At 44.4% G+C, this 25,102-nt stretch overlaps 1 protein-coding gene across 1 annotated transcript in view; it reads left to right on the top strand.

Annotated features, from left to right (window-relative positions):
- The first annotated feature begins 22,688 nt into the window (after nucleotides 1-22,688).
- LOC146062897 (protein unc-93 homolog A-like) overlaps nucleotides 22,689-25,102 on the top strand; it is a 37,803-nt gene continuing 35,389 nt past the window's right edge. The window contains exon 1 of the mRNA XM_083174903.1: nucleotides 22,689-22,778. Within this exon, the coding sequence (XP_083031029.1) occupies nucleotides 22,689-22,778 (90 nt within the window). The remainder of the gene's footprint in view (nucleotides 22,779-25,102) is intronic.

Here is a 25,102-nt window from a genome sequence, read left to right as displayed (position 1 = left end):
AGGGAGAGAAACAAACCTTGTCAGTAAGATGATGAGGGAGAGAACGTGTCAGGTAGAGGGAGTGTGTCAGAGAGAGAGAGTCAGGAAGAGAGTGAGGGAGAGTGAGAAAGAGGGCTAGATTCTCTAAGCTTCAAAAGTGATAAAATGGAGAGTGATAAACAGCCAGCCAATCAGCTCCTACCTGCCATGTGACAGATTGTGTTTGAAAAATGTCAGGCAGAAGCTGATTGGCTGGCTGTTTATCACTCTCCATTTTATCACTTTTGAAGCTTAGAGAATCTGGCCCAGATACAGTCGAGGAAAGAGAGAGGGAGAAACAGTGTGAGAGAGCAAGAAAGTAAGTGTGCCAGGAAAGTGTTAAAGCAAGAGTGTGTGTGCCAGGAAAAAAGTGAGGGAGAGACAGTGTCAGGGAGAAAGAGAGGGAGGGGAACAGGCAACAGGCACTACCTGACTACAGCACAGTGTGTCATAAACATACAGCACACTCTCACTGCAGGGCTTAAAGTGGTCCAGAAGAGGTGGTGAAGCTTATTTCCCTATGTAACCTCTTTACACCCCTCCCTTTATAAGACATAAACAGGGCCAGTGGTAGGGTTTTTGACTTCCCCCTGCAAACAATAATGCTTTCCTGTTGTTGTGCAGGACCAAGGTGGAGGTTGAATTAGTTCAACCTCCCCATTACAGGTGGTGGAACTCAGTAGAGTGTTCATTCAAACTCAATCATTGTAATAAGATTAATAACTGTGAGTGCAAAGTGAGATAGTGTACCTATCACACATTTTGCAGCCGAGTTACTTGATCAGTCCACAGCGCAGCCTCCGACAACCCCCCTTTCCACACACACACACTTTAACCCCTGACCCCTGAAGTAAGGCTATGGTAATTAACTAGTGCTAGAGTGGCCCGTCATTTAATAGAGAAAATAAAATTATCACAAGAGTATAAAGATTAATTAAAAGCTATAACAAAATGTAAAATGAGAACACATGCAGAATCTGGTAGCTGGGCAGGTATACATTAATACAAAAATGAATGGCTAGATTAAATACAAGAAAATGTAGTAGTAGTCATCATATGTGACCACTAGATGGCAATATATAACACTAAATAAGGCTATAGACAGGACATAATTAAGTGAGTCAGAAATTGAGGTTGGTAGGGTAGACACAAATTATAAATCTATATAGAAGCTGGGTGTTCAATAAAAACACATTTTCTTTACAGTTTTATTCATTATTATGATAGGAAGAAAACACAGCAACAAGATTCCTTCTTGGATAAAGCATATAGTAAATAATTGAAATACAATAAAAACATTCAATACACATGAACAAATCGGACTGGAAATGAGAGGGAAGAGACACATACAGGGGGAAGTGAGGGTAAAGGCCCCCATACATTATGTGGGCCGTTAGAGTGTATGGTCTAACTGTGAGATCTCCATTTGAATTGATTTAATTTGTCTCATCTATGAGAAGACCCCATAATATTCACAAGTCCCTCCACGGACTTAGCCATGTCTGTCACACAGTATAAAGAGAATGGTTTAGGTGCCGCGCTCTGTCACTAAGATTCTAACAATGGTTGGGTAAAAATAAATGAGTGATTTTTATTTATTGTATAAACAGTATCTGTGCACAGACCACTTGCTCTTTTCAGTACAGTGTCCAGTCTGTGGAGGCTGGAGAATTGTACTCCTTCAAGGGCAATGATACTTTACAAAAAAATTAATAAGAAAAAAAGAGAAAAAATATTTACATAAATCAAGAAGAAGTGTCAGAATTTGCAACAATTTATCTAGGATAATTAGACAAATATCATTAACTCAAAATAGATGTGTTCTGGAACCGACAACACAATGAAAGTGGGAATGAAAGTCGCAAATAAATTGGGACTGAGATTGGATGTCCAATGGGTTGCGTGGTGTGTACACGCCAAAGTAGTGGGTGCACAATAATTGTCCCAGTTTTACAAACGAAATCCTGAGTTGTGGTATAGTGAATTAGTTCAGCGGCGTCCCGCTATTTGCAATTCCTTCTGATAACAGTTCTGTACAGTGTTAGAGGTACCTGTGTGTGTTCGTGTTCGGGAGCGGTATGGTCTTCTGGAGGTGGCTGGGGAGCTTCGGGTCCCGGACAGGTGAAGCTGTGTCTGTGCACTGCTGACCGAGCCACAGGATACACAGATGCTGCTGCCCGTCTTGCGGAGTTGTAACGGCTCACCGTTTCAGTGAGAATCTCCCTAGAAGAAGGCAAGATAGCCGAAACGCGTGGAGGGTCCACAAACAGAACCAAGACTAATCCTTTTAACAAAGATCCATACCCGAGGACCGACATCCGTGAACATCACATCATCCAGCGGCCGGCGGGTGCACACGCCGCCACGCAAACAGAAGCCGAGACGAGACGGACAGATTTGGGTGTAACGGCAGCGGTAAGTATCTCTAAGAGGGAGAGCGGGTTGAAGCAGTGAGGTCCTGTCAGTGAGGGCAACGGTCACCGCAAAGGATACGCTAAGCGTCCTGAAACGGTGAGCCGTTACAACTCCGCGAGACGGGCAGTAGCATCTGTGTATCCTGTGGCTCGGTCAGCAGTGCACCGCACTCAGCTGCCGGTGTGGAACGGAACACAGACACAGCTTCACCTGTCCGGGACCCGAAGCTCCCCAGCCACCTCCAGAAGACCATACCGCTCCCGAACACGAACACACACAGGTACCTCTAACACTGTACAGAACTGTTATCAGAAGGAATTGCAAATAGCGGGACGCCGCTGAACTAATTCACTATACCACAACTCAGGATTTCGTTTGTAAAACTGGGACAATTATTGTGCACCCACTACTTTGGCGTGTACACACCACGCAACCCATTGGACATCCAATCTCAGTCCCAATTTATTTGCGACTTTCATTCCCACTTTCATTGTGTTGTCGGTTCCAGAACACATCTATTTTGAGTTAATGATATTTGTCTAATTATCCTAGATAAATTGTTGCAAATTCTGACACTTCTTCTTGATTTATGTAAATATTTTTTCTCTTTTTTTCTTATTAATTTTTTTGTAAAGTATCATTGCCCTTGAAGGAGTACAATTCTCCAGCCTCCACAGACTGGACACTGTACTGAAAAGAGCAAGTGGTCTGTACACAGATACCGTTTATACAATAAATAAAAATCACTCATTTAGTTTTACCCAACCATTGTTAGAATCTTAGTGACAGAGCGCGGCACCTAAACCATTCTCTTTATACTGCAAACCACGAACGGACTCAGTCATCCGTTATAAGTGCAGCTGCTAGTCCTAGGTACACACAAATAGATTCTGTGCGCAGGTATACCCGGAAAACCGCCCCACTCCCCCCCCCCCCCCCTCGTTTTTCCACTGTACAATGTCTGTCACGCAGGCTGGTTCTCTTCTGCGGGACTCAGCTAATTCTGGAAGTAAATTAGCAACAGCAATAGCTCCAGCCAGGACTGAAGACCAACAATAAATTGCTTAAAACTAAATACTGTACAAGGGACTTTATGATCTTGCTTGTGTTGTCATCATTTTAATGACTTCTGCTAATGCTTGATGATGATGATGATGATGATAGATGTTGTGACCAAAATGTGAGGAAATTAATGTTTTAATGCAGCGGTTCTCAAACTGTGGGTCCTGACCCCAAAGTGGGTCCCAAACCTTCTCAGCATGGGGTCGTCACTCCATGTTGCTGACCATCAGGCTGATGACTTTTCTAATCTCAGTCAGTGATTCAAGGAGTCCTAAAAATCTGTTGAATTGTCAGTTATTTCATACTGCTTTCACATTGCAGAAACGGGTATTGACCCTGTATTCTTAAATGGGACTTTAAAACGGGTCTGAACCTTAAGACCTTTCACATTGCAGGTGAAAACCGTTTTAAAAAGCATTTAATACCATTCACACATTCAACCTGTTTAACCCCCAAGGGACACATTTCAAGCCATAGAAATAGAGCCATTCACACTGCCTAAAAAACGGCTTTGAAACGTGTAGGACTCTGCTTTTTAAACGTGTTGAAATACCAGTTAACTTTAACCGGTAAATCAACTCTGGCACCTTCACATTGCAGCCTTAAACATTTTAAAATGGGAAAAAACGGCATTATACCGTTTTAAAAGTGCAGTGTGAAAGGGGTATTAGACTCCTCACATCATTTTGTGCCTCCACAATGCTGCTATATATGTGATGTCTGCTGTCTACACATGTGATGTGATGACCTTCTGCAGTAACTTGCTGGGGTCCTATCATTATTTTTATTGTCTGATAGGGTCCCAGAGCAAAAAAGTTTGAGGACCCCTGTTTTAATGTATGTGATGTTTTTATCAATTTTGCCAGCAGAAATTTTGTATGCAATCTGTGTTCTCCAGCTGCAACCTTAGACAATTTCTCATTTCAGTTGTGATTATGGGCAGCTTGACTTCTTTACTAGCTTAAGTTTCTAAGTGGCAATCTCACTAAAGCGACTCTGGACTGCAGTAGCAATGATGTCTCCTAGGAGTCAAGTTAGGTAAGTGCAGAGCTTCAGCATTGTTAGTGAAGAGACTACTGCCCAGGGATGTGGCCCCTAGGCACAATATTAATAGTTGTCCCCCATCATGTCACTGGCGTCTGTCATTTCCGGCCGCATCGCTTACCTGTCCAGACCATGGGGTGGGTGTCGCACGCTGCCGCGGCATCGCACGGTGGGTACAGTAATCACCTGTCCGTGCCGGCGGCGGCTGGCATGTGTCCGCTGGGGTTCTGTTCGGGCAGTGGGTGGTGGCGTTGTGCTACTGTGAGTGGCAGCATGGATTCAAACGGAGGCGTGGCAGTCTGGCTGTCAGGAGGCCGGCACCGGAGTATGGTGCCACCATCTTTCTTGAGGGCAAAAGCGGTTGGCCAGGTCAGGCCTTCTCCTCCCTGTCACATCCACCATGGCGTTTACCCAAAACCCCTGTGCTGTACTCAGCCCTAGGCTCTCTAGCCGCACTCATAAAACCATGGCGCTCACCTCTGCTTGTGTCCCTGGCTCCGGTGGGGTACATGTGGCCGCATTGTCATCGCGTGGTGACACTGGTGCTATGTGCTCCGCTTCTATGCAAGGTATGAGTGGCATGCCGCCATGTGTGTTTGTGCCTGGTTTGCTCTCTGACTGAATGCCGGTGTTGCGCAGCTGCGTACATCCAGGCCGGCTGAAATCTGTCACCCTCACTGGCGGGCGCCATCTTGTTGGTTACCTCTGCCTCTCCTGTGCGGCTCCGCCTCCCCTGTCAGATTGCCTGACCAATCACCGCGCAGTCCACCTGTTAAGTACTGACTGACCAGGCTAGTCCGGCAGTCAGTACAATGATGTCGATCCCTCAGCATCATTGCTCCCGCCTGGCTCTGTAGCTTTCCGATACCATCCTGAGCGTCTCCACTGAAGATCCCCTGCTTGTCGTCTACTGCTTCAAGTGCAAAAGGACTCACTACTGCCAAAGCCGACCTGCCAAGGTTAGCCCTTCCGAGGGGTCTCGCCTTGTCTTTATTCCCGGCGGTTACTTCCACAGTCACCTCTGTTTGCAGCCATGACCATACTCAGCAAGGACAAGTCTTCTTCATTTATTTCTTCATCCTCATCCAATCAACCAATCCTCATCCAATCATCCAATTCTTCATCCTATCATCCAATCCTCATCCAACCATCCAATTCTTTATCCAATCATCCAATCCTCATCCAATCACCCAATTCTTCATACAATAATCCAATCCTCATCCAACCATCCAATTCTTTATCCAATCATCCAATCATCATCCAACCATCCAATTCTTTATCCAATCATCCAATCCTCATCCAATAATCCAATTCTTTATCCAATCATCCAATCTTCAATACAATCATCCAATCTTCATTCAATCATCCAATCTTCATACAATCATCCAATCTTCAATACAATCATCCAATCTTCAACCAATCCTTCATTCTTCAAAACCAATTCTTTAACACAATTCTTCAAACAATATTGCAATGATCTTTCAAGACCAAGCATCAACATCTTCTACAATAATACATTGGACTATTGACTTTGTGCTTTCATAGCTGCCATATATATTTCATGCCATCAGTATCATTGTCTTGCAATACCTTTATTAAATCTATTTAATTTTACATTACTTGTTTCACTCCATTCTGTCGTGGATGCAACCCCCATACGTTAAAGCACCCAGCCTACGTTACTCTGCAGCTGGTGCTTCTAAAAGCGTGACACTCCCATTCTGTCCAGTCGGCCTATGGCAGTCCTTCCCTTGCTATAAATGGGATCTGCCTAAGGCAATCTGGGTCAGTGTAAAGTGTTTCTTAAGCCTGGGGAAGTTCTGGCCATCCTAGTGCCTATGCACACTGCGCTCTCCAGCTGGTTGTCCCTGCTGGCCTCTGACCCCATCACTGCTGTCTCTGGTATGCCATACTCTCCACTTCTCTCTGTCTTCCTTCCTGGATCTTCCCTGGCTCATCTCAATACCCTTCTGGTCTGATTCTGATCCTGGTTTCAATCTTCAATTATCCAATCATCCAATCTCCAATTATCCAATCTCCAATCATCAATCATCCAATCATTCAATCTTCAATCATCCAATCATTCGATCTTCAATCTTCAGGTACATCTTCTTCTTATTCTTCAAATCCAAATTGCCTGAGCCTTGTCTTGTCTTCTAAGAATTACCTGCTTGAATTATATTGTTTATGCAAAGGACTGCCTGAATTATCTTGTTTATGCAAAGTACTACCTGAATTATCTTGTTTATGCAAAGGACTGCCTTCCTTGTTTTGTCTGGCTCTAAATCAGAGACTTGCTTATCATTATTATTATTTAATCCACTCATGAAGTATTGATGTCGGCAGGGGCGTAACTACAACTGTGTGGGCCCCATAGCAAAATCTTAAAAAGGGCCACCCTTACCGTTGTCATTACAATGTCCCTTAGGGCGAGGGGCATTGTAGTGATGAGCAAGAGAAAGAAAGGGAATGGTTCTAGCAGTAGTGAGAGAAAATGGCACACAGAGGGAGAGAAAGACCGGGGAGCAAGAAAGTGAGAGATTGTCAGAGGAGGAGGGGCAGGGAGTGGGATAAGCTATCCGGAAGAGAAAAAAGGAGAGGTGGGGAGGAGAGAGATAAGGAGCAGAAAGACTAGGGGCAGAGGGAGAAAAGAGAGACTAGGGGCAGAGAGCTGGAGAGGAGTGAGAGGGTTGAGAGAAAGTAAGGGGGTAAGGGGAAAAAGACAGCAGAAGTGAGAGAAGAAAAGAGAAGAGAGAGGGGGAGTGAGAAGAGATAGGAGGGGAGAGAGTGGGAAGAGGACGAGAGGGAGAGGAAGGAAGAAGGGGAGGAAGGAGGGAGGGAGAAAGGGAGGGAGGAAGGAGGGAGGGAGAAAGGGAGGGAGGAGGAGAGGGAGGGATGGAAGGAGCGGAGGAAGGGAGGGAGGGATGAAGGAAGGGAGGGAGGGAGGGAGGGAGGAAGGGAGGAAGGGAGGGAGGAAGGGAGGAAGGAAGGAGGGGAGCGAGGGAGGAAGAGAGGAAGGAAGGAGGGGAGAGAGGAAGGAGGGGAGAGAGGAAGGAGGGGCGGGGGGAGGGAGGAAGGAAGGAGGGAGGGAGGAAGGAGGGAGGGAGGAAGGAGGGGAGAGAGGAAGGAGGGAAGAGAGGAAGGAGGGTTGGGCGGGAGGAAGGGAGGAAGGAAGGAAGCGAGGGAGGAAGGAAGCGAGGGAGAAAGGAGGCGAGGGAGAAAGGAAGCGAGGGAGGAAGGGAGGAAGCGAGAGAAGGAAGGATGGATGGATTTGAAAGGGTTGTGAAAGCCTAACAGGCATCACTTTGTACTTCACAATCCGATAGCCCTTGTCAAAAAAAAAAAAGAAGTGGTTCGAGCCGCTACCATACCCCTTGTACCAGCAGAAGTGGAACTGATTAGCCTTGCTCTGCCCCCTAACCTCACAGCTTCCGCATCCGCAGACAGAGTGCCGGGTGACCAGCAAACAGAGCGCATGGTCTCCCGCAAACAGGGCCGGGTCACCCGCAGACAGAGCGTCGGGTCTCGCCCGGACACAGTGTCTGGTCACCCGCTGACAGAGTGCCGAGTCTCCCGCGGTCACAGCGCGCTGGCATCAGGTTAGTTTTGATTTTCGCGCCAGGGCTGATCATTAGTTCATGACGTTAAGCCCCGGCAACAGCACCATTAGAGAGGTCGTATTAAAGGGGAGGAGAAAGGGTGGATTAGCTGGCCCTCCTCCTCCTCTTAATTCTACTACCACAGCTGCTGACGGGGACAGTATTTTAAAACAAAAATCAAAAGGGTGCAGGGAATTACCTGCTGGGTCCTCGGGGCCCCCCAAGCCGCCGGGCCCCATAGCAGCTGCATCCCCTGCACCCTCTGTAGTTACGCCACTGGATGTCGGTTATGTTATTCTTTGTATGAGTTCATTCATTAAACCTACTCGTTTTAACCCATCCATTTATCACCATCAAATCCACCCTATTTGACAGGTGGGGGTCCCAAGCTTCTTTTGTTCTGTTTGGCGTGTCTTCAGCAGTAGACCTGTACAGTGTTCTTTTACAAGATTCAGTTGCCATTGCAAAGTGTCTGCAGATGCTGCCATCTTCCCGAAGTCAGCCTATGGAAGACAGTTGCATATCCTCCAACAGTACCGAATTTGCCGGTACAGTACCATTTTTTAACGGTCTGTACCAACAAATTAAACCTGTACCGAATGTACCATTTTTTAAAGAATTAACAGCCGGGCAGAGAGAGCTGTCTGTGCGCTGCCCGGCTGGATCTAGTCTCTACCGTATAGTGAAAGCAGCGGCAGCAGCAGCCTGATCCGTCGCTATTATCAATTCTCCCTAGTCTGGACAGCTGCGAGCCAATAGGAGCCCGGCTGTCAGTGCATGCGAGATTTGAAATAGCTGGGAATCTGGGATGTGCAGCGCTGTTAATACATCCGGGCAGCCCCTGGCTCTCTGCCCGGCTGTCAGTGCATACAGTTCTTCCCGGTGGTGGCGGCTGTACCCCATTACCAGGAGCATATATTCCCCTTGGCAACGAGCATTCCCACATGGCAACGGTCATGTAATCCCACATGGCAACGGTCATGTAATCCCACATGGCAACGAGCATGTAATCCCACATGGCAACAAGCATAAAACCCCTGGCAATGAGCATGTAATCCCACATGGCAATAAACATGTAATGCATTTAAATGATTGTTTTTCAGAATAGTAGTGCCAAGGTTAAGAACACCGCCCCTGACATGTAATAATATGAAGTGTGACAAAATACAAGCTTTAGGAGCAAGCTGTGTGAATCTGCGTCTATTGGTTAAAGGGATAGTGAGCTGGTTTGCGCACTGCTAAAATGTGTGTAAAATTTTAAAACATAAAAGGACCTTAGAGCCCAATGTGATTTTTACTGTGTGTATCTACCCTAGTAAATACTATGTACAGTATGAGCAATTATACTTACTTAATACTGCATGATGTTGTTCCCCCTGAACTATCTCTCTACACACCATTCTGGGAGGTCCACTATTTCCTTCATAACTTCACTGCATGGCTGCACCACTTTGTCTCCTCTGACATCACCTCCTTTCGACTATTTGCTCCCAAATGCTGGAAAATGGACAAAAGCAGTCATCTGCATAAAGGTCCAAACACACTAGAAGATATTGCCATCAATATCATTCAGAAGCCACTATCTGAACAAGATTGATGCCAATATATTCCAGTGTGTATGGACCTTTATGCAGATGACTACTTTTATCCATTTTCCAGCATTTGGGAGCAAATGATCGATTGTACTTTGTTCCCAGAAATTTCCAGATTTTTAATCACCAGCCAGATTGAAAATATAATCTTCTAGTGTGTATGGGCCTTAAGGCTACCTCCCATTGTCACCCACAGTAATTTACTGTAGGTAATTGAATTCCCACCTTAGTTTACAATTATTTCAATGACTATCTCAAATTATGTATTGTTAATTGCAATAGAAAAATGAAACTTCATATTAGCATTAAGATAGAAATGTTTTCTAGCAGGTTATTATCAAAGTATAATTGTATCACACATATAATTAATTAATTAATTATGCTATTCAAACTCTTGTGCAACCCTTGACTACACACTCCATTATAAAGTCCAAAGATTAAACACACATTGGGTGGCTTGTAGTGTAATTTCTACATGCTTGCTGATTGCGACCTTTGATCCAGACATTAAGCCTTTATTATGCAGTATCTGCTGTTAAATATGGTTTTATCTTTATTCTGATCTTTGTCCAGGTTTAACTTTCATTAATAAAATAATAAAAACTATTTTTACCTTAGAAGTATATTAATACTGTTACAAGTAGCCTCAGACGGGTCTGTGTAAATGCAGCCTGACTCTTGTATTTGTTCTGTGTGCAGTTTCACCTGTCACATAATTAGGTAATTCGCACTCTGCCTTGTGTGTCAGGCCGCTCACCTGAAGTAACTTTCCTCATTAAGGGTGCTTGTTCATTACAGCAGTTCTGATTGGATATTGCTCCCTGTATTACTAAGCTCTGGGCTGGTTATACTGCTTGTTTATGGCTATTGCAGCAGATAATACTCAGTCTTTCCTGACAAACACTGAGGCTGATCTAATTCTGTCTAGCCTGTGTTACCCAGAGATATGTCTAGCTTGCTGTTGCTCTGCAAGCTTTTGCTTTAGTCCTGTGTAATATACCTTGCCCTGTCTGTCCTTGCTCATACTGAGCTTCTGTTTATGTATTGTGTTCATATTGCTGTCTTATTGTGTTCTTTATGTACTTTCTCTTACTGAGCTTCTGTGTGTACAGTATATACCTGTGCTTACATGTCAGTACACCTGTGCTGGTGCTGCTCCCCAGTCCAGTAGTCCATTTATCTGCCTGTAACTGGTATTGCTTTGCATTCAGGTTCTGTCTGTTTGTCTGCTCACTTTGCACTCAGGCGCTACAGTGACTGCATCACTTACACCTCGGCCATTGCGGTTCACTGCCCAGTGCTTGGTAATTCTATCTCCAGTGCTGTGGTGCTCGTGTATACTGTTTGCCGCAGTGGTCCCATGCTAGTTGCATACAGTAGTTTGCTATTGTCTAATCTTTGTCCTGTGTGTCTGGTCCTTCCTTTTGTGTCCCAGTCTGACTCTAGTCCTGTATTTGCATTGCCCAGCCTCCTGTAGCAGCCTTGTCCTGCTGTAAGACCTGGCGACACCTGAGTGGGGGCAGACCTAATTCGCCCTTACAAATGTGGCTGTTATTGGTGAAGTTTTAGCCGGCAGGAGGCTTAAATCACTGCTGGGCAAGTGCAGCAGCGCCACCTATACCACCTTGGTGGCAGCCCTAACAAATACATATTAATAAATAAACAAGCAGTGTGTAATTTACATTACACCGTTAAATGACAATATAGGAGAATGTGTCACATTCAATATCAAACTTAAATTTTCGCTAGCAATACATTTTGAGAATTTAATTGTACTGCATCTATATAACAGAGCAGGCAAGACTATTAGCAGAAATTAGAAATGGTGGCAAAGCTGGGTGTAGCTAAATTGGAATAATATGAATCTTGTGTTAAAGAGAAAGAGGTGCAAGCAAGGGCAACTTGACACCTTTGATATGCCAACTCCAAGCTTTGGATAGTTTAACAAAAGTTCAAATACAAGGAGTGCACTTTCTCTCCCTACTCATCAATGAGCAGCAGTTATGTACAGAGTTTGCACTAGGTTATGCACATGTTGAACAGTGCAACAGTCATTATGGTGTCTGCAAAAACTAGCTGTGCAGTTCTGATTCCTCCTTTATCTGCTGTTGTCATGGCTTGATTGTCCTGGTGGTACTGGGAATAATACCCAAGGTGGTGCATTCTAAGAATTTTGCTTCAGTTTAACCAAACTAAACCCCATATAAATAATTAATATGGTTCTCTAAAAATTGTTATTTCCTCCTCCTTTGATTTAGACATGGACTACTTAAAGTTGTGACATGACTGCTATGCTGTCTTATTACCATTAGGGTGTTTCTTGACTAAAATACAAATTAGTGCAACTGTTGCTAAATAGGATAATGTCTTGGGCAATTGACCCTTGCACTTCACACTTGCCAAAATTGCAGATGTTGGACACCAAGTCTCCTTGCTTGGACCATTTTTCAGTGTGAAAGCCTCAGACCCAGTATTTGGAACACATCACTCTGCCACAGAAGGTGATGGGCATATATATACACACACATACGGCAGCAGATGCACCAAGAGAGAGGTAGTATATATACGGCAGTAGATGCACCAGTCTGTTCACGTGACACAGGTTCCCTTCGCGTCTCCAGCGACGATCTCAGCCAGTGATGTCATCATTCGGCGCATGGACGGGACGTAGCAGGAGACGTGAACTGGATCTCAAAGGTATTTAAGTTTTGTCTTTGTACTTGCACTGTTATCTCTTTGCACCTTGATAAAAAGCCCGCAAGGGTTTGAAACGTCGGCTACAAGCCACTACCTACGGTGTGGTTATTTATGTGACTGAAGCAGATAATGGTGTGTGGTGATAATAAATATCACCACTAAGGGGCGCTTGCTCCAATCACTATACCATAGACACACGATTTTAAAGGTAAATCAATTTTTCTTCTTTTAATAAAAATTCATAGTAAAACATGCGCATATACAATCAATTACACTCAAATAAGACACACAAGACATACAACATGTAACATAAAAATACCCAATTGGGCTGTGAGTTGGCAATGAGGCTTATATGGCTATATTGACATTAGAATGAGACAATATTGTATCAATTAGTGAGCAATAGTTACCAGTCCCGTTAGGAAACTCTATCTCTCCTGTCTGTGGAAGTCCTTAAGACAAGGTCCTTTATCTGAGCACTGTACTCCCCTAATGCCAGGTAGTATTCCTTTTTCTCCTCTCAATGGGGGACAGGCTCCAGGTATGGGTGTCCACCGAAGGTTTCCCTAAGGTTTCCCAAGTCCACACAGAGATTTGTAATCCAATGGTAATCCGGGTATCTGGTGATTGCGGGGCTAGGCGGGCTAGGCGCCTAGCCCCGCAATCACCAGATACCCGGATTACCATTGGATTACAAATCTCTGTGTGGACTTGGGAAACCTTAGGGAAACCTTCGGTGGACACCCATACCTGGAGCCTGTCCCCCATTGAGAGGAGAAAAAGGAATACTACCTGGCATTAGGGGAGTACAGTGCTCAGATAAAGGACCTTGTCTTAAGGACTTCCACAGACAGGAGAGATAGAGTTTCCTAACGGGACTGGTAACTATTGCTCACTAATTGATACAATATTGTCTCATTCTAATGTCAATATAGCCATATAAGCCTCATTGCCAACTCACAGCCCAATTGGGTATTTTTATGTTACATGTTGTATGTCTTGTGTGTCTTATTTGAGTGTAATTGATTGTATATGCGCATGTTTTACTATGAATTTTTATTAAAAGAAGAAAAATTGATTTACCTTTAAAATCGTGTGTCTATGGTATAGTGATTGGAGCAAGCGCCCCTTAGTGGTGATATTTATTATCACCACACACCATTATCTGCTTTGTTCATACAGAGGTACACAATCCCTCAGTTTGTGTGGCAGCAGCTCCATTCAATTGTAACATTGGGAATATTGTGAGATCTGATTCCACTAATTTAACACCAGCGCTACTAGGTGACTTGCTCACCAACTTTCTGATTTATGTGACTGAGTGCCGCCGCCAGGAATCGTGTATATATATATATATATATATATATATATATATATATATATATATACGGCAGTAGATGCAGTAGATGCACCGGTAGACTGGTATTATTTATACAGCAGTAGATGCACCAGTAGAGAGATATTATATATACGGTAGTAGATGCTCCAGTATTTATTTATTTATTAACAGTTTCTTATATAGCGCATACATATTACTCAGCGCTTTACAGAGCATAGTTATGAGCAAAAACACATACCAAATTACAGTACAAGACAGTTTAGGACAAGTACATGGTTAATATGGATAGTTGCATCAGGGGACAGGACACTGCAGCAATCATCAGGGTGGCAGAGGTTTATATATTCTAAGAAAGGCACATGAGGAGAGAGGGCCCTGCTCATGAGAGCTTACATTCTAAAAGGAGAGGGTTAGACAGACTGGGGTGACACAGAAGGGGAAGAAGTGGGCATAAACAGGTTAGGATGAGAGATGGTCAGGTTTTATGCAGGTGGGTGGGAAGAGGTCAGCTTAGTCTTTGATATTTTAAGTCTAAAAAAGCGCTGGGTAATCCAGGAGTAGTTAGCAGAGAGACAGTTGGAGATATGAGTGAGGATGGAGAGAGAGATCAGGAAAGGGGCGGTAGATTGTAGTATTATCAGCATAGAGGTGAGCAAATTAGCTCACCCAGAGTGGATGTGTAGAGATGGAGAAGAAGAGGGCCAACAATAAAATGATGGGGACACCTACTATCAATGGAAGAGCAGGAGTGGTGAAGTCATTAGAGGTACAGCTGGGCATTTTCAAAACAGACAGTATACATACAAGCATAAATGGTGATATTCAAAGTTTTAGCAGTTGTAGACATGGTGATATTCTGGATGAATAGTCAGATAGCCAGGAGTAGTATATTGTGAGTATGAAGTGAGCTCACTTAACCACTTAAGTGGTATGCCCGGAGATTTTCCGGGCTCAGCTGCGCTGCCACAGCTGGCTGTCCCGGAAAATCTCCGGGCATACCACTATGTACTGTAGGTGCGCGCCAGTGGTGTCTCCATCGGAGCACCACTGGCGCACTACCTTAGGGGTGCCCCCCCCCCTCGGTCAGCCCCTCCCCACCCCTCTTGTTGCCCCCCCGGGTCCCTCTGCTCCGGCGTACACGGCGATCGTACGCCGGAGCTTCCCCACCGCCGGCCGCCAATCATCTGACCTGTAGTGACGTCGGCGGCAGGCTCGGGGATGTTCGGGCGGCTCGGGGGGACTCGGGACAGTTCAGTAACCCGAGTCCTCCCGAGCCGCGAACATCCCCCAGCCTGCCGCCGACGTCACTGCAGAATGTGACAGGCGCCGCGGCTGAAGGATGAGATGCTGAGCGGCTGCAGGGAAGCTCCGGCGTACTAACGCCGGAGCAAAAGGGGGACCTTCCAGCTGTCTTGTGGTGGGTTTTGCTGGGGCAGGATAAACCTGCCCTGGTAGGTTTGTCCTGCCCCAGCAAAACCCACCACTCAAGGGGTTAAAGCAGTCTCTTGGTTTTTTGAGTTGCTGTTGTTTTCGGTGTCACTTTGATACAAAGATGTCAACTTGGTTGGCAGTTTCTGTCCAGTCTAAGCCCAGACTTTAAGCTATGTAACTGTTTTCTCCATTCTTAAAAATCTTCCTACTTTAAAAGCTGACAAAATTTCAATGGTCAGCCAGGCTGTGTCAGCCTAGTATTCTCAATAAATACTAAAAGCTGTTTCTAAAGGCCCCCATACACTATGAGATTTATCTGACCTGTGAAATTGCATCTGATTTCCCTTGAACTTCCCTGGCAGCTTTCCAGGAGGCCTACATAAAATTTGACACTTGATGTGCCATTTTTTACATCCAATTTGCGTCAGATAAATCACATGTGATTTATCACATGTGATTTATCGCGTGATAAATCACTTGTGATTTATCTGAAGCAAATTGGATGTGCCATGAGATTTATCTGATGGGATGGCCCTAGGGAGTGGCCTGAACAGTGCTATATAAAGCAGGGGCCCTTTTAACTTTCTGCACACTCTGCTTTGTAACTAGTGAGGCACTCTTGTGTACTTGCACATGCGCAGAGGAAGAACGGGTGGCCGCCGCCGCCACCGCCGCCAGGATGTGCACGCATGCGCAATAGAGCTATACCTGATGCAATTAATAATAATGTTTCTTCTGCGCATGCGCGCGCCGTGCATGTACCCGGGATGGGTGCGTGTGCTGCGCGCGCATGCGCAGAAGAAATATTATTATCCAGCACGTCAGGTTAGTTCTGTCACACATGCTCGCACCTCCCGGCCGGGCACATTCTTCCTCCTCTGCGCATGCGTAAGACTCCCGGCTCCCACTATGCCGTGGTGGGTAAAAAAAAAAAAATATTTATATATATATATATATATATATATATATATATATATATATATATATATATATATATATATATATAGCGAAATCGGATGCCATCCATCGATGGCATCATACTATTTGGCTCTCGGCTATCGATGTCCAAAACTTCGGGCACTAGGTCCTGACCATCGATGTTTGTCCCGACCATCGATGTTTGTCCCGACCATCGATGTTTTGGAAACATCGATAGCCGATGGCCATCCCTACACAGAACACTCACCCTCCCCCAGTAAACAGTATGCTCACTTCTGCCGGGACTGACAAACTCCTGCAGCACGAAGAAGGGAAGCTTGGAAGAGGAGGGAGGAGGGGGCCCTGCTGCCCACAGCAGCAGGGGAGATGTACGGGGAGACTAGGTCTCTGCAGCACAGGCTGAAAATAAACTGCAGCAGGACGGGGGAGGGGGGGAGGGGCTGGCTTCGGGCTGCTGCCGGAGCTGAACATAACACCCAGCAGAAGGGGAGAGGTAGGGGAGTCGGGCTTCTGCTGCACAGGCGGAAAAACTGCAGCAGGATGGGGCAAAGCTGGCTAGTGTTTACCATAGAGATGGCTAGTGAATCGCTGTCTCGACTCAGTGACTCGAGTCATTAAGCTGAATACATGACTCGAGCCACTCACTGTTGGATGAGTCGAGACAGCAGCAGCAGCAGCATTAGTGCAGACAGAGACAGCAGTCCCGAGTCCCAACTCCCTTTGCCTCAGAGGGGGGCCTGGAAGAGTGGAGATAATTTTATTGGTGATGAAACATGTCAGTCAATGACACAGGGGCGGGGCTGAGCAGTGTGCTCAGCTATTATTGGCCAGCAAACCTGGGTAACTTCTAGTGGGGAGGGAGGCAGGGACATGAGCTCTAAGCTTAGCTCACACGACTCATGAGTCGTGCAGGGCTGCTGTGCCTTGGACGAATCCCTGAGCCTGCAGTGAGAGTTGAGACAGTTCTCACTGTGTGCAGGCTCAGTTATTCAGTAGTGATCTGATGACTCGCTGATGGATCAGAATCAGCAGCAGCCTCCGCAGTGCACTGTGCTCAGCTCAGCCAGTGTGACTGTGGCACACCCCCTGCAGGCTAATAGGGGATGATATATAGATATATATATATATATATATATATATCTATAGATTATATATCTATAGATATTCATCTATATATATCTATAGATATATATTTGTAAATCCAAGACCACCAGAATATTTAAATAAAAATTGTAAATTACATAGTAATTACATAACACTGAATCTATGTTGGTATATTATTAACATTCATTGCATAAGCAGCTGCCTGCCTCTGCCAGATGAACTGCACAATCATTATTAAAGCTGGTTCGGTTACTAAGCAGCAGCAAGGGACTGAGCCTCTGCAGCTCCCTAATGTGTTGTGAGCCTTGCACTGTCTCTCTGTGCCTGCCCTGCTTCAATTCCAAATGAGTTGTGATCCAAGCCACTGTCTTATTTCCTGTCTTCCCTGCACACTGAGTGACTGAGCCTCTGCAACTCACTAAGAGTTGTGAGCCAAGCCACTGTCTTATTTCCTGTCTGCCAGCACACTGAGCCTCTGCAACTCACTAAGGGCAGTATTCAATGGTAATATTCTCCGTGCACGGCGAGCATTTTTTTTTGCTCGCCGTGCACTCTCCGTGTTCCGGAGGGCTCGTTGCCTCTCCTGCTGCCACTATTCAATGTTTATAAGACTCGCCGCCACTCGCGGCGAGTCTTAACCCCTGCAGCGGACGAGCGTCCGCAGCAGGGAGCTGACAGGGACGTGGCATCCAGGGAGATTAAAGTCTCCCTGGATGCCACAGAACATATGTGAGGGTAGGGGGCCCCCCTGGGACCCAGGCAGCACAGGCTGCCCCCCTCTATAGCCAGCGGGGGACCCAGTATTCACTGTACCCGAACGTGCTTCGGGTGCAGTGAATATATGAATATCTAATGAGCGGCTCGAGCGCTCTGGCCCCCTGCTGGCTGCACTGTGTAAAAAAAAGAAAAAAAAAAAATGTAAAAAAATATTTTTTTAAAAATTAAATATATATTCATGTGCTATAGGCACATGAATAAAAATAACATGGCCCTCCACAGAAAAAAAAACCTGATTTTTTGACACCAAAATTAAAAAAAACACCCTTTTAGTTTAAAAGTTCACATTCCTGCTCTCCATCAAAAGATGGAGAATTTCTTCACGGAGAGAGACGGCGAGAATCACTAAGAAAGACGGAGAATATTTCACATTGAATAGGGTGGCTCGCCTTTGGAGAAAAAAAACCTCTCTCCACGGCGAAAAAAGCACAAGTTCTCCACAAAAGACGGAGAACTTTTCTCATTGAATACTGCCCTAAGAGTTGTGAGCCAAGCCACTGTCTTACTTCCTGTCTGCCAGCTCACTGAGCCTCTGCAACTCACTAAGAGTTGTGAGCCAAGCCACTGTCTTATTTCCTGTCTGCCAGCACACTGAGCCTCTGCAACTCACTAAGAGTTGTGAGCCAAGCCACTGTCTTACTTCCTGTCTGCCAGCTCACTGAGCCTCTGCAACTCACTAAGAGTTGTGAGCCAAGCCACTGTCTTACTTCCTGTCTTCCCTGCACACTGAGCCTCTGCAACTCACTGAGTGTGCTGTGAGCCCTGCACTGTCTCCCTGTGCCTGCAATTCCACACTACTCATGAGCCAAGCCACTGACTAACATCCTGTCTGCCTGCACACAGCACACACTGAGGGACAGAGACTCTGCAAGTCCCTGAGTGTGCTGTGAGCCCTGCACTGTCTCCCTGTGCCTGTAATTCCATATGAGTCGTGACTCGAGAGTCGAGTCACTGACTCAACACACTTTACTGAGCTGAGCCGTGCGACTCAACTCATTCCAATGAATCGTACTGCCCATCTCTAGTTTACCATGACACCCAGGATCAGGGGAGAGGGGGAGTCGGGCAGTGATGCTCGCGCTGACAGTTCTGCCCACAACCATATTTGGGTCTTCCCTCCTCTGTCACTGGCTCTTGAATGTGGGACGGACGCTGCTGCTGTCTCCTCTACCCCTGTCACTGGCTTTTCTCCCCCATTGCGCCTGCCCCCTCCGGTGACGTGTGTTCCGGATGTAGCTACTGTGGAAGCGCCGAACAGGTACACACAGATATATCGGATCTGAAGCATCGTGGGTGCTAAAAAGCACCCACGATGTGCCCATGATGGGTCAGATTCCGATATATCTGATATGCAGCAGGTCCGACGCCCTGATCCGATCTGATGCGCTCGTGAACGCGCATCAGATCAGATCAGATGTCAAACACATGCGATTTTTGTCCGATTTCATCCGATTTATCGGCCCAAAGGGCCGAAATCGGGTGAAATCGGACGAAAATCGCATAGTGTATGGGGGCCTTAAGTTAATTGATTGAGACCCCACCCAGCCAGAGCCCCTCTCCCACTAGCAATAAAACTAAGATAAACAAATGGTAAGAGGTTACATACCACCCCAGCCACTAATACATTCTAACTCACTTTAATTCTTAGTACAATTGCACAAATACCTATAATAATGCAGTATGCAAGGCAGAGTGATGGTGACTCAATACTGGCAATGGCATGTACAGATTAAATACCTATAATAATGCAGTATGCAAGGCAGAGTGATGGTGACTCAATACTGGCAATGGCATGTAGACTGGTATTATTTATACGGCAGTAGATGCCCCATCAGAGAGATATTATATATACGTCAGTAGATGTACCAGTAGACTGGTAGTTTTATTTATACAGCAGTAGATGCACCAGTAGAGAGGTATTATATATAGGGCAGTAGATACACCAGTAGAGAGATATTATATATATATGGCAGTAAATGCACCAGCAGAGAGGTAATATATATATATATATATATATATATATATATATATATATATATATATATATGGCAGTAGATGCACCAGTAGCCTGGTATTATTTATACGGCAGTAGATGCACCAGTAGAGTCGACTGATATTATATATATGGCAGTAGAGGCATCAGTAGAGAGGTATTATATATATGGCAGTAGATGCCCCAGCAGAGAGATTTTATATATACGGCAGTAGATGCACCAGTAGAGAAGTATTATATATATATATATATATATATATATATATATATACGGCAGTAGATGCACCAGTAGAGAAGTATTATATATATATATACGGCAGTAGATGCCCCAGCAGAGAGATTTTATATATATGGCAGTAGATGCACCAGTAGAGCGGTATTATATATGGCAGTAGATGCACCGGTAGAGAGGTATTATATATATACGGCAGTAGATGCACCAGCAGAGAGATTTTATATATACGGCAGTAGATGCACCAGTAGAGAAGTATTATATATATATATATATATATATATATATATATATATATATATATATATATATATATACGGCAGTAGATGCCCCAGCAGAGAGATTTTATATATATGGCAGTAGATGCACCAGTAGAGAGGTATTATATATGTCAGTAGATGCACCAGTAGAGAGGTATTATATATATATATACACGGCAGTAGATGCACCAGCAGAGACATATTATATATATGGCAGTAGATGCACCAGTAGATTGGTATTATTATTTATACGGCAGTTGATGCACCAGTAGAGAGGTATTATATTTACAGCAATAGATGCACCAGCAGAGAGATATTATATATATATATATGGCAGTAGATGCACGAGCAGGGAGATATTATATATACGGCAGTAGATGCACCAGTAGAGAGGTATTATATATACAGCAAATAGATGCACCAGCAGAGAGATATTATATATACGGCAGTAGATGCACCAGCAGGGAGATATTATATATACGGCAGTAGATGCACCAGTAGAGAGGTATTATATATACAGCAATAGATGCACCCGCAGAGAGATATTATATATACAGCAGTAGATGCACCAGTAGAGAGGTATTATATATATGGCAGTAGATGCACCAGTAGACTGGTATTATTATTTATACGGCAGTAGATGCACCAGTAGAGAGGTATATATACAGCAGTTAATGCACCAGCATTAATATATATATATATATATATATACATACATATATACATATGGCAGTAGATGCACCAGGAGACTGATATATATATATATATATATATATATATATTATCCCCAGTACTCCTCACGCGCTTATATGCACAATAATATTAGAAATAACTCCAACTTCAATTGCGGCTGCTTAACCACCAGGTTTCCTGAGGGCTAGGAAACAATACCCACAATATATTTCCCAAATGGTGGTATAGCGCCTGAATTAAATGTCCATGTATCACGGTAAAGTTCATAAAACCAATAGACGTCGGATTTCCAAGAGGTTTCTTTATTTGACTCTTATGTGGTTCAAACAATGTCCCAACGCGTTTCGTCTAATATAGACTTCATCAGGGGAAATAGTTCAAATTCTTCCAATAGATATTCAGACGGTTTAAATTTTGTCCTTAGATTGGTTACAGTGAATTTCCTGGAATTGGATCGGCAAGCCGTCCTAATTTCTCTAAGGGGATCCCGCAATAGTTTTCATCAAAAGGGGATAAGGTTAGTATTATATTAGCCTATTTTATGAAAAACGTGTAAATGTGCAATTTCCTTTGCATACAGTGCTGAACCAATTTTACTGGTGTAGTCTTATATTGGATAATTATCCCAAACTGATAGTGCCAGAAGAATCCTCCCAACTGAGCTCCTTCACGTACAGGGAAAGGTGGAGGATTTCCCTGTACGTGAAGGAGCTCAGTTGAGCACCAGAGAGCACAGCAGACAGTGGCACTAGTAGGCACTGGCAGTCGCCCCAGCAGCAAAAAAACAACAAAAAACAGCTCCCTAACCTACCTAACCTAACAAAGCTCCGCACAGTCACAGACTCCTATCCCTAACCATAACAACTCACGAGTGACAAATGGCACCGGATTCTCACAGTTTATATATATTGCACTGGGCAATGACGTTTTGCCCACACGCCCAGATCCGAGTCAGGCGGGAAGCTCCAAGTGCCGCTCGGATACGGGCTCGGATTAGTGACGTTCGTGCGGGCTCAGATCTTGGAAATCCGAGCCCGTACATCTCTAGTATAAGGGCTACAATGTTTACACAGCATTTATTGTTTATTCTACAATACAAATAAGTTTGTATTTACTTTATTTAAAAACAAGGAAAACTTTGTCAACTAGAGATCTTTAAAGTACATCAGCAAATTACAAAGTGAACAGAACCAGCCATGCCTGTTAGAGCTAGTTTATTTAGAACCTGAATTTCAATAGTAGAGCCCAACCCTTATCTATTATTACTACATAGCTTTATGGTTTCACAAATTCAGAACAGAATAGTTAATTAAAATGCTGCTTCTGTGAACTAATAAGATTGTATATACTTCAGAACTCTCTGGAGTTTTTCGAGTAAACAATAATCTTAATCTGGAAAGTTGTACTGTTTCCAAGTGCATGGCTTGTGTTTACAAAGTGTCTTGGCATTTCTCGACCAGTAACCGGCAAATCCAGTTTGAATTTCAGAAGCAATGGAAATAAAACATCTAAAGAATATTATAATTGTAGCTTTTGGGTTTCTACTGCTTTTTACAGCCTATGGAGGACTACAGACGTTACAGGTAATATGCGTTTTATGGTCTCATACTTCTACTATTTTACTGTGTTAAGAGATTAATTATATAGTTTAATTTTTTTAACACTCATTAGCAACCACTTGATATTTATTATCCACCACTGCAGACTGATACTCACCTTTTCTGGAATACATTTTAAGTATTTAATCCCTAAGAAGTCAACAGCTGTGTGTGCACTACAAATGATGTAGTGTTGAAGAGCCACACTATTCAACACTACTTGTAGCTCAGACAATGGTGTTTTGTTCAAGGGAAATCAGCTGTTTAAAAAAAATTGTCCTATGTGAAAAGTGGGAGGAATGGTATCAATTTACAAAAATAAATGTGCCATATGGTTTAGCACAAGTGTCATCATCATACACAGTATAAAGTAAATATTAGTAGATGAGTAGTTGTGTAAAGAAACTAGATGTCTGGAGACTCCAGGGAAACTCTTTAGATGCGATTTCTAATTCTATATACCTAGTTCTACGTGTTTCATCATATCCAAATGATTTCTGTATCACACATACTAGTTATACTTGAGGTAGTGCATCAAGATAATGTCAAACAGTGACAGGGGCTGAGGTCAAGGTCTGTAAAGGCACTGGCTAGTGACAGAGACAGACGTAAACACACACATACAGTACAGTTACAGATGTGTCGTCTTGCTGCAATGGATATGTAGTGTATCACAGTGACGGTAACATGCTCCAGGCTGCGAACGTGTGCACACATGCAAGGCACATGGATGCAAGCATATGCATTTACCCAATATACCATGATACACATGCATTGTAGAAATGTATGATTTCTATGATTTGGAGGTGAGTTTTTCCTATAAAAATAATTCGAATAATACAAAGCTGACATGAATAATACACAAATGATATTTACAACATATAAATATCTTATTTGTATGATTTTAATCATATTTATACTGTATTGGAGTATGACAGGTGAGGCTTATCTGCCTACCCTTACGGCACATAACTTTGTAAATGTCAAATCTTTGTAAATGTATCTGCTCCACTTACCTAGTTGCAATTCCTTATCAGTAACAGCTACTGCCCTGGGCTGCAGCACAAACCACAAAAAGAGCCGTAACGAACATTGGTGCAGCAGGTGCAGTGCACTGGAGCCCCTGAGGACTAAGGGACCCGCTGCTACCTCTGTCACTGAATGTGAAATAAACACACACACACACACATACACACACACATAGAAAAGTAACATTTTCTTAAAACAGTACACCCACATTCACATACTTACCCTTCCCTGGTCCCCCGAAAGAGCAGCTCCGGGGCTGTGAGCGGAGTCCCTGTGACACGTACTGATTGGCTGAAAGCATGTCCGTGGAGATGCCTACAGCAAATCAGGCCTGAGCTGATCCCTGATTGGCTCTAGGCGTCTTGCATAAAAAGTGTCCCCTGGCTGTGGCGTGACACCGCTGGCTGTTGGATCTCGGTGCCTGTTCCAAAATATAGGGGACCCCCATTTTTTTAAAGGTTTACACAGATCCGCACACTTGCATGTCTAAAGAAAAATGACATGTGTGATATAGGCCGCATTTATCAAGTAATATTTGCGGCTAAATCCCCCAAAACACCAGTTTTTGGGGGTTAACCGCAAATATTAAGTATCCCCCAAATGTATTAAAGGGGAAGCACAGCAAGAATCTCCGATCCCTGCTGCGATCCCCCCTGCAGCGCCGCCGGCTGCATCCCCCATAGGTTTCTATGGGTGATGCGAAGCTGCCCAATGTACTGTATCAACATCGGGCAGCCCGGCTTCACACCCCTGGGCTATTGCCATTCTAATATGGCGATAGCCCATTGTAGCCTATGGCTACACATCGCACTGCCCGAGCGGCAGTGCAGTCAGTGGGGTCGCAGTGGGGGTCAGCGCATTACCGTGCATGCGCAGACCCCCCGGCTTCCGGGTCAGGACTTCGCAGGGATGGGCTCCTTTTGGAGCCCTGTCCCTGCACCCTTACATTGAGAAATACCGGCGGTATTGCACGATACCGCAATGCGAAATCCGGCAATGTCACCGTGCCGGCATCGTTCTGTAATGATAAATGTGCCCCATGGTCTGTTATTTTTAGCTAGCTAAAAATCGCACCATATTACATCTCGCCCCCAGTGGTAGGAACCTGCATGGGTAAAATCTTGGTGGCATGAGAGACAGCATTCATTTGTGGAGCGGAGTGTCTGCCGCCACATCTGTATACTGCATTTAGAGTACAGGAAAGTAGTTCTTGCACTATTTTACTGCACTGTGTTTCATTGGAGACCTCATGCATGCACAATGGTGGTTTTCAAAAGTGA

This window comes from Crinia signifera, chromosome 3, assembly GCF_055691185.1.
Source record: "Crinia signifera chromosome 3, ASM5569118v1, whole genome shotgun sequence".
Lineage (NCBI taxonomy): Eukaryota > Metazoa > Chordata > Amphibia > Anura > Myobatrachidae > Crinia > Crinia signifera.
This window is presented reverse-complemented; position numbering and strand designations above follow the sequence as displayed.